Source organism: Myodes glareolus, chromosome 13, assembly GCF_982192425.1.
Source record: "Myodes glareolus chromosome 13, mMyoGla1.1, whole genome shotgun sequence".
NCBI lineage: Eukaryota > Metazoa > Chordata > Mammalia > Rodentia > Cricetidae > Myodes > Myodes glareolus.
The window spans coordinates 47,864,815-47,882,979 of NC_142038.1; the positions used below are offsets into that span (position 1 = coordinate 47,864,815).

Here is an 18,165-nt window from a genome sequence, read left to right on the forward strand (position 1 = left end):
CTTGTTTGTTTCCCTGGTCAGCAAATTCTATCTTTAGATATTAGTAGATTTGTAGTAAACCCAAACACATGCACTATGATCAGGTAAGGAGGAGGCATAAGAACTGGACCAGGCACAAGAGACAATGGCTCTGGGGGGGGCTATAGAAAACTGGAGAGGCACACTCTGGCAGAGAGTGTGGGTTCTCCTCAGCTCTAGCCAACTGTTAACACAGACACTGGAATTTTTCTAATAAAATTACCTCCTATAAAAGTGCCTGAAACCTGTTTAGATTTTTAAACCAGCAATGTGTGGCAGTACCACCGAACAGAACACACGTGGGTTGCTCTAGCCAGAGGTCGGTTTGCAACCTCTAGGTAAGAAAGAATAGCAAGGAAGACAAACTGGCCACCCCTGGGAAGCCTCTGATAAGAGAAACAAGAGAGACGTTCAGCAAACTGTGCCACGGGCAGAAAGCGGTGTGCATAGAAAGGGAGAGAGATGATAGCGAGAGCTTAGGAAAGAGAGCGGTGCTTGGAGCAGGAAGGAATCGTGTAGGCTGAAGCACGTGATCTGTGCTGAAGCCAGAAGGAGGGAGTTTGGGCAGGCAGAGGCTATGGAGCAGCCACTCCAGAGAGAAGGAAATGACTGAAAAAGGGGAAAGATGGACCAGGAAAGGTGTCTGAGAAATGACATGAGACTAGTCATGTTTCAGCTCCACCAGTATCCCTCAGTGTCTGCCGACAATGCATTCCATAATAGAGACACAGGGCGATTATAAGAGACGGAGCTGCGAAGTCCAAGGGGGCTGGAGACTGTGGAGGGTTTCATCATCAAGGCAGTGGTAGAACTGCTTATGAAGTTTTGGGTTTGTTTTATTTTGGTTTTTGTTTGTTTTGTTTTTCTTTTGATGAGACTGGGTTTCACTGTATAACAGTTCTGGTTGTCCTGGAACTAGCTCTGTAGACCAGGCTGATCTCTAACTCACAGAGATCCACCTGTCTCTGCCTCCCAAGTGCTGGGACTAAAGGTGTGCACCACCACCGCCCGCTGCTTCTAAAGTCTTCATTATTTTTGCTTTTGTTTTTTAAAACAGAGCAAATTGAAGCCTATGTGTTCCAAGTTCTCTAGCTTTAAGGCCTACAGTCTGTGGACTGGAAGGGACTCAGCCATTGCAACCAGGGAGAAGGCTTTACTAGCAGCCTGGGAAAGACCGACAGCTTGGGGAGTTAGTGATAGAAATAGAAGTACATGGATTCAAGAAATAGAAATTCAGTCAAAACTAGCCAGGCCTGGCAGTGGAGGCCGACAAGTGTGAGGACAACGAGGGACCAGCAGTCACGACACGACTCCATGGGAGATCAAGCCACAACCACCAGTGCCCAAGCAGCTACGCAGTTCCATGCTGGCAGCAAGCAGTAAGGAGTCTGATGACTACGAGCAAGAACATAGGTTTGGGATATGGGATACATGGCTGATGGGGAGGCACCCTGAGAAGTCACAGGAGTGGCCATCCCAGACAGTGATTGTATCAGAGACATTAACTGCAGTGAATGCGATTACAAATTCTCATTGCTATTTGATTTGGTGGCAAAAAAAACAAAACAAAAAAAAGAGTATTACCATTTCTCGTGCTTTTAATTAAAACTTCATTTTAAATTTTGTCTTTGAAGCTCGGGATGGAGAAAGTAGAGTTATGTGTGCAATATGTGCCGGTGTCCTTCATTAGTGCGCACCTCCTTCTATTCTGATCCCTTAAGAATTCCATGGAATGGTATTTAACCATTAGGTCCTGCCCTTTTGGGAGCCAAGGCCTCCCTTGTCTTGTAACCATGAGCATGTCTGCATGAACTCAACCCACCGTTTCTAGATCCTAAGAGAAATATGAATACTTTCTTCTTAAAAAAGTACTTCTTCAAAGTACTTAGGCTTCAGTCATAGGATTGAGAAAAAAAATGTAAGCCACCAGAGACTTAAAACTCCTGTCAAAAAGGAAGTCTTTCTTACTTCTAAGCCAAACATCCCCCCATTATTCTCTCATGATCCCCATAACTGTTACACTGTTAGTCTTTTTAAAGTCACAACTTGCAGATGATGAAAATAAGCATCAAATGGAGTGATGAAAATAGTCAGCAATGGGAGGGCATGAGCACAGAATCAATTCTGCCTTCTTTATTACTTCTTTACCCTCAAATCTCAATTTGGTGTACATGAACCCAAACTGCAGAAATTGGCCATTTGATCCCATATGCCCTGGCTAAGTCAGCACAGCACTGAAATATCACTAGCAAACTTAACATCTACTGAATGATGCTCTGCTAAGGCTACTTGGAACGGACACTATACACAGCCTATGGGAGGCTCCGAGCTATCTACAGGAAGCTCTGCTTTCATTCTAGTGTCTGTGCCTCCCACAGCAGCTCAGGTAAATTCTCTGTGATAACCTAATCATGACGATTCCCTTTTCCTTCCTGATAATTGCTTTGTACCAACACAGAAAACCCAAAAACTGTGATGGTGAGTTCTGGAGAACATCTTGGGAAGCATCATCGTGACTCCTGAAGAGGCTCAAGAAGAGACAATGTTTCTTCCGTTTCTGACAAGCACAGATGCGCAGGGACACAATGTAACATCTTATGACCCTGAGAGGAGGCTGGCTGAGCAGGAAATAACCAGTGTCCTTCAGAAGTCACAAATTAACCAGCTCTCAGGACTGACGTTTTGTGATGACATAACAGGTTCCTTGCTAAGCCATTTTGAATGAGGTTTTCTCTTTATTGAAGCCCAAAGCATGCTAAGCAATACAGTACTACCTGTGAGAAGCAAGATGAGGTTCTGTCTTTGTGCACCTAGCAACACAGGGGTAACTGCATCAAGAAAAGAGAGTAATATTCACTTCTTAGTGTTTTGGGGAAAACGAGCTGTGAAAGGTTATTTTTAATAGTGACCCTTAATGTATAGAGAGTGCTTTGAAATCCTCCTACTGAGCACAGACGCTGTAATAAAGTTAAGGATGAGCCACTGTGGATGATACGTGTGGGGCATGCAACACACTTGGAGTCATTGAATGTGTAAACAGAAACCACCATGAAGTTGGTCCTTATTACTCATCCATTGCGCTTCTATTCCACAATTATAAGACCAGGAGTTTTCTTCCTTGTTTCTGTAACAAGTCATCCCTGTCCTCTAGGCCTACCTGGTGAAGCCACAGAAATACATACACACACACACACACACACACACACACACACACACACACACACACACCAGAAAACTGAGGCTTAAAGAGGAAGAACTGCTGAGATCCAAAGCTAACTGGACTTGATCTTCTTCAGAATGAAAACACATTGTGTTTCACTTTAAAGTAAATTCATGTGCTTAGAGCTCAATTTAATGCAAAATCTGGAGAAACCAAAACAAGATTTTAAAAAGACCAACTTAATAATGACAATAATATCGTTTGTATTTGATGTGTTAATTTTCTTCCTCCATCTTTAATAAGTTTCACATTTCCAACTCCTATTCCTCTTTAATACCATTTCCCTCTCCTCAAAAATGTTTATATATAGCTGGGCAGTGATGGTGTACTGCTGCGGGAGTACCTTCCGCTGCTTCAGATAATAGTCGCTGAAGCATGAGCCCACAATGCTGCGGGAGTGCCTTCCGCTCCATCAGCCAATAGCTGCTGAAATACCAGCCCACTGGGGCATGGTATATTTCTCTTTAAAACAAGAGCGACAAGCCTCAGTTCGGCCTCTTGGTTCCGGCTCCTGCTCCAGCAACTAGGCTCCTTTCCTGATGGTTTATATGCATGTAAATTTACCCCCCAAAATAAATACCCCTTTAAAACATAACTGATGTGGGATTGATTCGCCTTTAATCCCAGCACTCGGGAGGCAGATCTCTGATTTCAAGGCCAGCCTGATCTACAAAATGAGTTCCAGCACAGGCTCCAAAGCTACACAGAGAAACCCTGTCTCACAAACAAACAAAAAAACCAACAAAACAACAACAAAAAAAAACCCCAGCAACAACAACAAAAAGTTTATATATGACCCCCCTGCAGGTCAGTGGCTCTCAAAGGTCTGTGTGTGCATTAACTCTTGGGGAAACAACCCAGAAATGCAGCAGCTGCCAGTAGAGGCACAGTATGGCCCAGAGATGCCAGTGTGAACAAGCGCTCTGGGTGGTTCCAGCCACACTTGCAGGCAAGTGACTCCACACTGCATACTAGATCCCAAGACACAAATAGAAAACATCTAATTACCATAGTAGATTTAAACTGGATCAACACAAACATGCGCTCGGTTGCCTGTAATTTTGATGTTCCCTCTGCGGTCTGGAACAAGCCCCAACTTTTCTGTGACTTGGATACATCTTAGTAATAACTTTGCTTTAGAGGTCAAGGGTTTTATCTTTTCCTTCTAAGCCCCATCCCAGCCCCCCAAATGCATTTTTTCTTGATATTTAATCTATAATTTATATAAATTTTATAGAAATATAAAACATTATAAAATATAAAACAAACAAAAACCCCACAATACATAATGTCTAACTTTCAGCCAGAGGCTGAGCTACGCAGGCAAACAGTAGGTAAGAAGAGAAGAAAACAATGGCTTTTCTAGCAGTCAGCCACGAAACCAAAACTTAGGAAGGAAGCTGACCATTAAGCAAGTGGCCAGGAACAATAGTTGAGGCCAGTCCTAGGCTAAGTCTGAGCCTGCGAACACTGGGATTAAACAAAGCTCATGCCACGAGCCCGGCTCCCCTCAAGGCTGGGCTCTAAAATAAGGAGAGCAGTGTAAGCCAGAGCACTGCTCGGGTCGTATCCGAAAGAAACTCCTGAGCAAGGCGCCTCCATTCATCTCTCTCAAGGACATCTTAACTCTGAAGCTTTGTGGACCAAGGGCACAGAGCACAGCGGAGAGCTGGAGTCTGTCTGACCTCTGACCTCTGCAGCAATGGCCCACAGTAAGGAACAGGAGCTAGGTGCTTGTGATTGGCAGACGACTTGGTGCGTAATTGAACAAAGGAACGGCATAAGGCCAATACAAACTGTCATCAAATAACACAAAAGGCTCCAGACATGCAATGGAATAAACAACCCCAGAAAACAAACAAACAACAACAAAAACAAACAAACCCTTCAGTATAAATCTGTTTAAAGGCAAGAAGTCAAGACCACTGGCACTGGTGTGTTCTACCTAGTTGTAGACATCGTAAGTTGGAAAGAGGATGGACTGTTTTCATTATTTTAATTGTTTTCTTCTTTAAATAGTCTTATCAATCCTCAGGGCAAATTACAATCGGGGAAAATTTCAGTATGGGTCCTGATGGGTCACCATTAACTCTTGACCTAATTAAGCTCATTCAAATCGCACTGCTTTTGGCTAGTGTCCAACCTTTCTCTCTTCTAGCTGCTCCCAGCCTGAAGACACAGGTGCCGCCACCCACTCACAAGCACCCTTTATATACTCAGCTGAGTGTCCACCTGCAGCCTCCCACCTCAGTGTCTGCCTGGGGGATGCGAAGCTCTGTTTGTAACGATAGAAGCCAGCTTTCTAGGTAGCCAGTGCCTGACTGTGGGATGTACGGACGAGCAGCAAATCCATCTCAGAGCATCAGGAGCTGTTTTCTGAAGCCAGGCTTCCACTTCTTTACTCCAACGTCATCAGGGTTCTTCTGACATTCTGGGGGCATTCTCCCTGCAAACTCATTATTATTTCTGAATATGCAGTTCTGATACAGCATCCCAAAAAGAAATAAAAGATCAACAATGGAAAATTCCTTGACTCTGTCCACTTGTTTCTCACCAGCGCTCAGAACATCCTGGGTTCTTTATAAGAGCCTTTTAAACCTTTATGGTAGACATACGTGCCACCACCACGAAAGGTAACATCAAGAGCTTGACAAGTATATGGAAACTAACCATAACAGTCTCCTACAGATGAGTATCAGCTTACCTGAAGGACATGTTTAAAAGCATGAGTAAAACACTACAGGGCAGATTTGAGACACATTGGTTCAGTGAGTTTGCGGCTTTGTGGGTTAAGCAAACACTACGCATTCACCCATCAACACCACTACCCGCTTCACACCCAGATTCTGTAACCACACGACATGCTCTTCCTCAGTCACCAAAAGAACATCTTAGAGCCCCAAACTCCATGGGGACCCAACATAATGGTTGATCTACTCTGGACCGCCCTTGATCACCGCAAGAGCAAAATCCCCTGAGACCTCTGATGACCTACACTGAGGCCCTCTGAAGGCTCCTTGGCAAAGGCCACCTGGCACTAACTGTGTTCTCTACAGTTACCGCAGGACATGCTTCTTTGCTGAGCCTAGTCTACCTGATGCAACAGCGGGAGGGAGAGCCACAATGATGTCATTGTGAATGACCTCACTATGAATGACCTCACTGTGAAGGTGAGAACTCTCTGGGGTGGGGAGGGAGCAGGAGGTGAGGAACCTACTTCGCCAGGTGGTTCATGAGCAGCTGCAGCATCTGCCGGTTCTTCTCTGGGAGCCGGTGAACGAGGCTGTGGATCTCAGAGACTCGGGTCTCTTGGTTTTCCAACTCTGGGAGGGAAGAAAGGGGGTAATGTTTTATGGGAGTCACAGCTGAGTGGCAAGACTAGACCAAGGGAAACTAAAGCCTCAGCCCTAACACAGGGAAGATGTTCTCGAGGATTTACAAGTCTGCCATGTGTGCGTGCCTAGGACCAGCATGGCTTCCTCGGACAGGCCTATCGATGTGCGTTCTGTATCAGAGTTCATCCAAACACTGACTGTGATGAAATGGAGCTCGTCAACTGCACACCCAGGGAGGGAACAAACACGGGAGCAGCTGGCTCCCTAGAGGGCCAACTTCATTTCAAGGAAAGAAGGAACGTTACGCACTTGTGAAGTGGTAAACAGATCTTATGTGAACATTACAAAGGTCTCAAGTTTCAAAATAACGTATCCAGATGCATCAAAGAAACCACCCCTGTGCTTAAGTTATGTGCCACACACCACCCTAGTGGAAAGAAAGCGGTGACAGATAAAATATTTAGATCTTCCTGTCATTCCATAACCTGTAACACAGCCTGACACCTTTAGGGAAGTGGCTTCGTTTCTCTGGGAAATAGATTGCTAATACTCTTCATACCTATTTATAGAACTGATGTGAGGTTTAATTAGAGAAGGGCTGCTATGAGGTTGGAATCTCTCCTGAGGAAGAATTCACATAAACACCATCTTCACTCACCCATGCCTTTCCCCTCCTTGTTGAAGAGGACAAGCTCAAGTATATAAGGCTATCAGAACATTAGGTACTTACAAAAGTAGGCCAGTAGTGTTACCAGGGTAAACAAACCATAAAGGCTAAGAGGAACCAGGGAGAGGCACAAGCTATGGGCATCGTAATACCAAGGATCAGTCCTGCCAGGTTTAAATCTGATAGAGAATCTAACCGCCCCACGTAGACAGATTCCAGTATACTTAGGGTAGCTTGACCCTAATCCCTATGTATTTTAATACCAGTAATATGAACTAGGGGCCTCAAATGATAGAGTCAAAGAATGATCAGACTGTAAATGGAAGACATGGTGGAAAAAGAACAGTGACGTTACATAAATGGTGTCATACTCAGGGAAATATTTCCAACGCTAAACTTAGGAAATGTGCAATGTCTGGTTCATTCTGCAGAATGTTACTTTAAGGATGGAAGAAAACCCCAAGAAGTTACAACTCCAATAATCAAAACTAGAAAGGAAAAACTGATTTTCTGTCTCCTCTCTCCCTGCTTCTATTCCCCTCCCTCCCAGACAAGAAAAATGCCTCTGAAGTTTCCCTCTTCCACTGGAAAGTCAAAGCCTAAGTGAGGCCCCTCGCAACCTTGACTCCATTTCATTTTTATTTTGATACAGAATCTCAAGCGTGTATGCAGACATTTTGCATGTAGAATGTGGCAGGCTAGACAGTATTTATTTTGGGATTCTGAATGTTCCTCGAAATAGAAAAATCTATTCTCTTTCTCCTTGAAACTTCAACCAAAAAAAAAAAATGCTTACTTGCCGCTTTGATGAAACTTCTTTGAAACTGGTACATCATGAGTGGTCCTGGAAGCATTCTAGAATAAAAATACAGAGACACGGACAAGTCAATTTCACAGTAAGTTGATCACTCTTGTTAAGCCGCACCCTGAATACTGCCGAACAGCACAGCCCAGCTCTAACACACAGGGCGTGGAGAAACAACAGCAATTGATGTAGCAACATTGACTGAAAGCATGCGGCTTTTCACCTGAAATTCTCAGTTTAACATTTCCTTCACCTCTTCCCCACCACCAGCATTATGTTATGGTGTGGGAAATTGCTCTGTATATGTGTTGCTTTTATTGGCAAATGAATAAAGAAGCTGCTTTTGGCCAATGGCGTAGCAGAAAAGAACAAGGCATGGAAAACTAAACTGAATGCTGGAAGAAAGAAGGCGGAGTCAGAGAGAAGCCATGTAGCTGCCAAAGGGGAAAAACACGAGCTGCCAGTTGGAACCTTGCTGGTAGGTCACGAGCCTCATGGTGAATTCTAAAATAATGGAAATGGGTTAAATTAAGATGTAAGAGTTAGCCAGAAATACGCTTAAGCTATTGACCAAACAGTATTGCTAATATATAGTTTCTGTGTGATTATTTCTGGAGTCTGGGAGGCAGGGAAACAAACAAGCAGACTCCTACAACATTGCTATATCATCTAGGCTGAATTGGAACTCATTATCTTTCTTCTACCCCCGGATGCTAGTGTTATAGGTGGTGGTGCCCCTCCTCCCCTCTCTCTTTTTGAAAAGGATCGCTACAGCTGTGCATCAGCCACACAGCAGCAGGAGCAGATGCAGAAGTCCAGTACAAACCCAAAGATCTCCTTTCAGTCAGGAGTCATCCATGAGCAAGAGTGCATTAGCACATGTCTGAGAAACAAGCAATCAGCTACATATCTGTGTCAGCTGGCTCTAGACTCTCATTTCCCCAGAAGCTTGCTGTTGAAATCAGTGTTTCTAGAAATACCATAAAAATTTTGTGTATTTTTTGCTTCCAAGAGGAGTATTACTTCAAAGTACCTAAGGGATACAGGGCACTGGATCAACTGTGTGTGAACATGATTAACTACTAATGAGCTTTTTCTAATAATTCAAATAATGCTCGGGGCAGAAGAGATGGCTCCACAGTTAAGAGCACTGCCTGTTCTTCCAAAGGTCCTGAGTTCAATTCCCAGCCACATGGTGGCTCACAACCATCTGTAATGAGACCCCAAATAATAATCAAAAGCCCTTCATCATTTGTGAGATGTAAGCAGTGAGCCAATAGTACTAATGAGGGATAGAGGGGAACAATGATAGTGTATATAATAGTATATAATGGTATAAGGTAATATTTCCTTTTTCTCCCTCCCCCCCCCCTGTATTCAGTTAATCACACTAGCAGAGACCAAACAGGAGTCTCCAAATGACAATTTTCTCCATATCTACCTTCTCATTTTTAAGAACCAATGTAAGCACTATATTCTGTGTAAAGCACAGAACAGTCGCAATAAGCTGGGTGTGTGATCCAGTCTGTTTAAAGAAGCGACACAGGAGTTCTTGCTTTCTTGGTGGTAATTCAGGGAAGGCCATAGTTTAGGGCATGTCTGAGGCTAATCATCTTAATCCGTCTCATTAAGAGAAGAGCTTTCTAAATCACTCGTGGCACCATTGCACAGTGACAGCCCATCAACCCTGGGCAATTTATGATTGGCCTGACTGGCTGAACTTAGTGCTCCCACACAGAAGCTGTTTCCACAGCTCAGCCGCCCACCCAGAAGCTCTCTGGAGGCTGCAAGTAAAACTGCTTTCTTCCTGACAGCATGCTAGCTAAATGGCTGGCTGCTCATGAGCGGACGTCCCCACCTCAGGTAGGTCTTGAGAGCACTAGTGACGGTCTTTATCTCCCACTCCGCACAGATGTCAGTGTCTGTCTCGGACGCTGCTTTGGGATCTAAAAGGAAGAAGAGGCAATGAACAAGAAAATGCATAAAATACATTAACAGCAAATGTTCATACATGTAACAGAAAATACACTAACAGCAAATGTTCATACATGTAACAACATGAAAGCCCTCAACTGAAAAATGAAACTTAAAGTTAAAGAGACATTTATTTTGTCTACTGCATTGGAGAAATGTTTAAAAATCCAAATATCTACCATTAGAAGAATATGGTGGAGGTGAAAGTGTTACTTAGCACTCAGATTGCTAGAGAACAGCTGACATCAATTCATACGTAGCCATCCTGAATGGTACACATTGGATGGTACACATCCTGAATGGTACACACTTGACCTGAATGGTCAAGAGATGAACAGCTTCATGCGTCATCGGGCACCACTGTCATGGGCAGGATGGGCTAGGACACATACAAACGGACCAGAGAGGCAGTAGGGCCTTCAGGAGTGTGGAGGCAAAGCCTGTCCTTCCTCAAGACCGAGACATGTTCCGCAATTCCAACTCACATCCTCATTCCCATATGCACAGTGCCTCAGTTTCCACTGAGACTTCCTCTTTTATCACTCCTTCTTGAGTTGGGAAGTGAAAGCAGGACAGACAGCTCAAAGGCACAACCCAGAGTACTGAGGACAGATTCAGGGATGTTGTGGGACTTGCCTCACCCCACTCTGCTCACCACAAAGTGACTTCTCTAGGAGACAAGCTACTGTGTGATGTGCTTGGTGGTGAAAGGTTATTTGAGTGCCAAGTGCCAACATGTAGAGCCTCAGAGAAAAGTCTCAAAACCAAGTCAGAAAAGAGACTGTGCAGTGTGGAAGACCGGTTCAGCACTTGAACCTAGGCAAAACTTTTTAATTAAACAAGTCAGCCCCCACCTTTGTTTCTTGGAAAAGACCTTAAGTTCACAGTAACTGGAAGGGTTCATCTTGGGCCATTCCTGAGTCAGTCACAAGGACACCAGAGAAGCAGTGTGCCTTTAATTGGTTGTCCCAAGTTAGCGTGCCCCACCTTTAGAAAAAGTAAGAAAAAGACACACCATGGCTTAGATCTGGTTTTCCAGTCTGATATTTAAATGGCATGCCAGGTAAACAGAGACTGAAAGTGGACTACCTCTTTCTCAATAGTTCCCAAGACTGATCCCCAAGCAAGAGCTTCTGCCTACGGGGCTAAGTGCATGTCCACTGGAAAAGGAGATGAGTCACCAGACACACTTTTCCGTTTGCTGAGAAAGAACCCACGTTGGTCCTAGTGGGATCAGGTCAAATACTCAAGAATGCTCAAGAATTTAACCTGTAGTTCCCAAGAGAGAGCACAACTCTAGCTGTTCCCTACAGCACAGGGTGTTCCTCTGACATAGATTTACAGACGAAGCAGAGAAGGGCATTAGCTTACAAACTTTGCCACTCCTGAAGGCACGATGCTCATGCAATGTTCACACACGACCATGGGCAATATGATTTTCTTTAAGCATGACAGAAACAAGGAAGGACCATTTTCATAGACTGACAAATCCCACACAGTTCTACTACAGCAAATGTCCTGAAAGGTTGGAAAATGCACTTTTCCTACTATCCCGATCTCTGAAACTTCATTTCTTTTCTTTCTCTGCCATCTGAAGCTTCCTGTTTTCCTCCTGCAGACAGACAGACACCAGACTGCAGAAGCCTATGCATCCAGGCACTATGCTTAGCATGATCTTCCTCCCTTCTGTCCCCAAAGCGCCTTAGCACTGTGACACTTCTTGGTTTTTGGATTCAAGACAAATGTTACTGTACATTTTTCTGAGGAACAATCCAACTTCTACCCCAGAAAATGGACCATGAAACAGCAGCAGCAGCAGTTGGAAGGTCTGAGAGTCGTGAACTGTTCCATGAACCACATTTAGCAAACTAATCATTAGCTTCCACTTTTCCGGGCTCTGTAACCATAGGAGTATTGCATAACATTACAGGGAAGAGAGTCAAATTACAGTCCGGCTGAAAAGTTTTTTATAGCACTGATGAGGCAAAGTTCATAATGTGAATGTGTCCATTTTAATCCATTTAATATCCAAACTAAATTGAATACAACCACACACAAGTTACCCCATATTCAGAAAGAGTGGCCTGGTGCTATACCTCCTTCCTGAGGATCTTTTTGCTTAATGGACATTTCCTGGTGGCATTTGAACATCTCTGAGGCATCATCTTCAAAGTCTGCAGAACTCTGAGCGTTTCTCCCCATGCTGCTCCTCAACCAAAGCAGAGCGTAGGGAGATAAGGACACACTGAGAGAGCAGCACAGTGCTGAAGAGGGCACGTGGTTGATGAGCAGGGACTAGCTCTTCTCTTTCACCCACTACCATCTGAATCCAGAAAATCAGGAGACACAGCAGAAGCGGTGTTTCTAACGGGAAGCTGTCCTAGGTCGTACCGAACCAGATTCTGAAAACCACTTGGGACACTAACAGTGAAAGGAACTCAATAAAGGTTTGGGACCTGAATTAATGGCTAAGGTACTTGATATACAAGCATAAAGACTTGAGTTCATAACTCTGGTACCTATAGAAAAATGTAGGCAAGAAGGTATGAGGCTGTAATCTTCTGGGGAGGCACAAACAGGAGTCCACTGACCAGGCAGTCTAGTGGAATCAGTGACCGACAGGTTCAGAAGAGAGGCCCTGTCTCAAAAATAAGATGTAAAGTGATAGATGAAGAAATCCAACTTGAACTGCTCACCTATGTCCACACATGCAAGGGCATATACTCAAACACACATGCAGATACTCACATGCAGCGCGCGCACACACCCACAACAACAAAAAGAAAAAATGGAAACATACACATACATTAAACAATAAATCTTTTCTAAGGTACAGGGATATCATATCACTTTGTGTACGGCATCAACTCTCCCAGTCTATGCATATATAAATATATGGACATGTTGCTTTTCAGTAAATAAATGGTCTTTTTCACACAAGGAAGGGCCAGGTTTTGATCCTCAGCTCCACAAAACAGAAATGGAGGCACAAGACACATGTCACTTTTGCAGTGCGGCTTCCATTGGACAATTTCCTACAACTATCCCACAACCATACATGAATACATGAACTTCCAAGTGCTTCACTTTCCATATATACCACTCTGAACTGAATGCCCTCTTTTAAAGGAAATTGTGGCTGTATCCTTGTCACTAAGATGAACACAAACATAAACTAACAATTCCTGAAAGTAGACTTTCTGGATCAAAAATACATGTCTTGTTTTCCGAACACATCACTCGAGCCGCCTTCGGAGGTTTGAGCTTGAGTTACTACTTCTCATCCTCATAACAACATGAAGTTGGGCTTCAGTCTTCATCAAGCAAAGAGATTTTTTGCTTTTCATTTTAAGTTATCTCATTCTCTTTTTACATTTTTTTTATTGAGCTATACATTTTCTCTGCTCCTCTCCCTGCCTCTCCCCTCCCCTTCTATCCTATTCCATGGTCCCCGTGCTCCCAATTTACTCAGGAGATCTTGTCTTTTTCTACTTCCCATGTAGATTAGATCAATGTATGTCTCTCTTAGGGTCCTCTATGTTGTCTAAGTTTTCTGGGATTGTAAATTGTAGGCTGGTTTTCTCTGCTATATGTCTAAAAGCCAGTTAAAAGTGAGTACATATGATATTTGTTTTTCTGTGTCTGGGTTACCTCAGTCAATATGATGTTTTCTAGACCCATTCATTTACCCACAAATTTCAAGATGTCATTATTTTTTCCTGTTGTCTAGTTCTTTGTTGTGTAAATGTAACACATTTTCCTCATCCATTCTTCAGTAGAGAGGCATTTAGATTGTTTACAGGTTCTGGCTATGACAAATAATGCTGCTATGAACATAGTTGAGCACATGTCCTTGTGGTATGATTGGGCATCCTTTGGGTATATACCCAAAAGTGGTATTGCTGGGTCTTGAGGAAGGTTGTTTCCTAATTTTCTGAGAAATGCTCATAGTGATATCCAAAGGGGTTGTACCAGTTTGCACTCCCACAAGCAATGCAGGAGTGTTCTCTTTACCCCACATCCTCTCCAGCATAAGTTGTCATCAGTGTTTTTGATCTTGGCCATTCTTACAGGTATAAGATGAAATCTCAGAGTTGTTTTGATTCACATTCCCCTGATGTTAAGGATGTCGAGTATTTCCTTACGTGTCTTTCAGCCATTTTAGATTCCTCTGTTGAGAGTTCTCTGTTTAGGTCCATTTTTTTATTGGATTATTTATTCTTTTGTTGACCAATTTCTTTCTATCTGATGTGGGGTTAATGAAGATTTTTCCCCCATTCTGTAGGCCGCTGTTTTGTCTTGCTGACCATGTCCTTTGATTTACAGAAGGTTTTCAGTTTCAGGAGGTCCCATTTATTAATTATTTTTCTCAGTGTCTGTGCTACTGGGGTTATATTTAGGAAGTGGTCTCCTGTGCCAATGTGTTCAAGTGTACTTCCCACTTCCTTTTCTATAAGGTTCAGTGCAGTTGGCTTTATGTTGAGGTCTTTGTATCTCATTGCCTTAATTTGCATTTTTGTCAAGGAGGACAAGGACAAATACAGAACACTCTTCTGTGCGTGTTTAAAGTGGACATTACTGAGGTATTCCTTAACTGTTCTATAACTGCACAGCTCCACGTGCTGAAATTCACAGATGGTTAAGTAGCTACCACCACAGCCCAAGGACTCCATCGGCCCAGAACTCCTGATGCTCTATTATATTCACTCCTTTTCCACCCGCTGGCAATATCTGCACACGGCATAATACTTCTGAAATCCAGCCACGCTGCTACATGTACAGTAGTTTAATTCTTTTATTAGTAAGCCCTATCCAGTACTCTGGCTACACCATAATCTGTTTATGCATTCCCTAGATGATGGACATCTGGGTGCGTTCCAGTTGTGGCTGCTATGAATAAAGCTACTAGAAACATTTACACAGAGGCTTTATATGGAGTGCATTTTCACCTCTTAGGGAAATGCTGCATCATCAAGCAGGACTATATCAAAATCTCCAAGAACAGAACAAATGATGAAGAATGTTTTCCTTTAGATGGAATGGTCAAATTGTCTTCCAAAATGTTGGGGCTGTTTTCAGACTGTGACAGCTCTGGCTGCTTCCCCTCCTCTCATCAGGACTCTGTCAGTCACTTTAGCTGTAGATATAACAGCAGGACATCGCTTTTCAAGTTGCAGCACTAGCTGATTATGTCACATGTCTTTTCATACACGTGATGGCGTGGGTCATCTTTACATATGGTATTTGCTCTTTGTGTATTTTCCTTACTCAACTGTTCTTTTCAATGATTTTGTCAATTTTAATAATTAGATGGTTGTTTTAAGAACCAATATCTTGGAAAATATTTTCTAGATACAAGTTACTGACTCTGTACACATTTTAATAAATACTTTCTTCTGATCTACAACTTTCTTTTCAAAAAATTTTCCTGCAGAACCATGGGCTGAATTGTAGTCATCATGAATGTTGGGCAAGTATATATCACTGATCCAATCTCATCTTTCTTGTAGTTGTTTTTATCTTGAAACCTGTCATACTAAGTTGCCCAAACCAGCCTTGAACTTACTCTGTAGTCCAGTCTGGTCTTGTACATGTCATCTTCCCACCTCAGCCTCCCAAACAGTTGCGGTCATAGGCTGCACCAGTAGGTCCACCATGAATAATCTCTCTTTTAGAGGGAAAGCTTTGTATTTAAATGCAGTTCAATGTAACATATCTTCCTTTAATGGTTCTTTCCTGTGTTCTAGTTAAGGAGTCATTATTTTCTTTCTCTGTTTTCTTTTGGGTTTACATTGCCAGCTCGTAGGATGCATTTTAAGATACTTTTCATGTGTGGTATCAGATGAGATATTATTTCATCTTCCCTCATATGGATGTCAAATTTACTACAGTACTTGTTTAAAAAACTCCTTTCTAAGTTAATTATCCTGACACCTTCATCCAGGATCTAAGTATGTGCTGGCCCTGTTTCTGAACTCCTGTGCTTGCTGCAATGGTCTACACATCTATCTTCAAAGATACCACCACTCTTACTCTAAAAGCAAGTTGTGATTTGTTGTTTATAAACTGTCTTTTACTAAACTCTTCGAGGGCCTTTCATGCTCTCTATCACATCTTCACGGAAAATGCAGCTTCTACCCCGTGTATATCGACTTCTACCCTCTGTGTATATCGACTTCACTTAGCCCATGTTTCATTCCTCCAAGGCTAGATTTAATATTTCATAATTTGAGAAGCAAAGTTGGTTATTCTGCTTTCTCATTACAAAAGTTACAAAACTTAAAAATATTTTAGCTACTTCCTATAAGTCATGTCTAAGAACCCAAAGCACCCCCAACCACTTGTGTTTTAAGACCCCAAAGCACTTACTGTCTGGGGTCTCTGCCTTAGAGCTTGGCAGCATCCTAACAGGCAAGGATGGTGACCGGTGATCTCCTCCCTGAGAACTCAGGATCATGACCCACGACCTCTTGCCTGTCTCCCAGAAGCATCCCTATCCAAGGAGTCTGCCATCGTCTGTCTGCTCCCTTCACTGGGGGAGGCTCGGGTTGATTTCTCTCTATCCCCCTACATTTCCTTGGATGCAGTCTTCAGTCTGAGATGTTTCCACTCATTATGAGGTAAGCTTCAAGTCTCAGAAGTCACCATAAAGAAAGAATTGCCTGGTCCTTGTGGAAACTCTTCAGAAAGCAGACCTCAATGTGTGAAAATGTGTGGGGGATGACACAGAAGACAGGAATGCAGACCTTCAAGGTTCCAGAGGGATGGAGAAGGCAAGTTCAAGGCTGGAGATGGGCAGGGAAGAACACTGCCTATAATCTGGTAACTTAAAGTCCCGCTGTTTAATACGTCCCCTGTGCTCTCTGTGGTCCTAGCCTAGAGAGACATTACCGCATAGCAGGAGAAATACAGCAGTGCTGAACTTGCATTTCTTTGCATCCTAATGAAACATTACAAAGACACACAGGCTAAAGGGACATGAAGCCTGAATAGTACAGCAAAGTAACCTTTTAGTTACCAGTCTCCTGGTGTCAGAGATAGGGCTCACGTGAAGACCCAAAGAAAACCTTGGAGAGCACCACGTTGTAGGCGATGGCCTAGCATGTCATCCGGGGGAGGAAGTCAGGTCACACTCCTTTCCCACACGTCTGGAGGGGAGGCTGCTTTCTGCAGGCCTACAACAGCCCTAGGAACAGAACCTAGGTAGTGAAGTAAGGATGGGCAGCAATGCTGCAGGAAGACCTTTATAACACGGGGATGGATTCAGAGGAGAAAGTCAGCAGGAAGTGGTGGTGATACCTGGAATCGCAACTCCAGGGGTGGAGGCCAAGGGAGCAGGCCTTCAAGTTCATCTTCATACATAGTGTGTATGTGTGTGCCGGTAGTGAGTCTGACATCCACCTAGCTACATTAGAGACTCAATCACAAAACAAGCACAAAAATGAGGCAGGAAGTAGTCCTTGAGGAACCAGCCTTCGGGTTAACAGTTATACATACGCCAGTTTTTCCGAGATCTTAAGCAAAAAGTGGGACCAGGAGGAATTATTCAGGACTATAGAACTCAAAACAGAAGATTTATGATTGACTGCAAATTGGCTGGTATCTCATACAACCGCTTTCCAATGCCATAGAAGAGGTTGGCGCTGAAATTGGATTTAGGAAAGTGACTGCAGAGCAAGGAGAATCTATTCAGAGTGAAGTCAGCAGCAAAGAGCTTTAAACTTCCTGGAAAGGCCGATGCAGTGTTTGCTGATATAGAATACAGACAGCAAAGCATCTGGAAGCATCTACTGTATCATGTCAATGAAATTCATAAAAAAAAAAGTGGACACCATAAAATGAGTCACCAAAGTGAAATGGTGAAGGTGACAGCTGAAGGAGCAAACCACAGAGCAAAGTGTGCCAGTGAAAATGCAATTCCAAAATTATGTTGCTAATGACATGAACACAACAGCAATTAGCAGCAGATTAAACTAGGGGCGTGGGTTTGGGGGGCAAGCCTGAAGACTTCCTGACAACACCAAGAATAAGGCGAGCAGCGAACCCCGCAACAGCACATATTCCTGAGTCTCAGGTTTCCAGAGCAACAAACTGAAAAGCAATCTGTTCTCTAGAAAATCACCTCTAAAAGCTCCCTGTGGAGTCA

The 18,165-nt window shown here is 43.3% G+C and overlaps 1 protein-coding gene across 6 annotated transcripts in view; it reads right to left on the reverse strand.

The window, feature by feature from the left end:
• Positions 1–18,165, reverse strand: part of Arhgap26 (Rho GTPase activating protein 26) — a 398,943-nt gene that overhangs the window by 134,743 nt on the left and 246,035 nt on the right. For all 6 annotated transcript variants that reach the window (XM_085699929.2, XM_085699931.2, XM_085699930.2 and 3 more), the window contains exons 15-17: positions 9,904–9,991; positions 8,037–8,095; positions 6,456–6,561 (exon numbers count right to left, since the gene is read on the reverse strand). In XM_085699929.2, the coding sequence (XP_085556055.1) occupies positions 6,456–6,561; positions 8,037–8,095; positions 9,904–9,991 (253 nt within the window). The remainder of the gene's footprint in view (positions 1–6,455; positions 6,562–8,036; positions 8,096–9,903; positions 9,992–18,165) is intronic.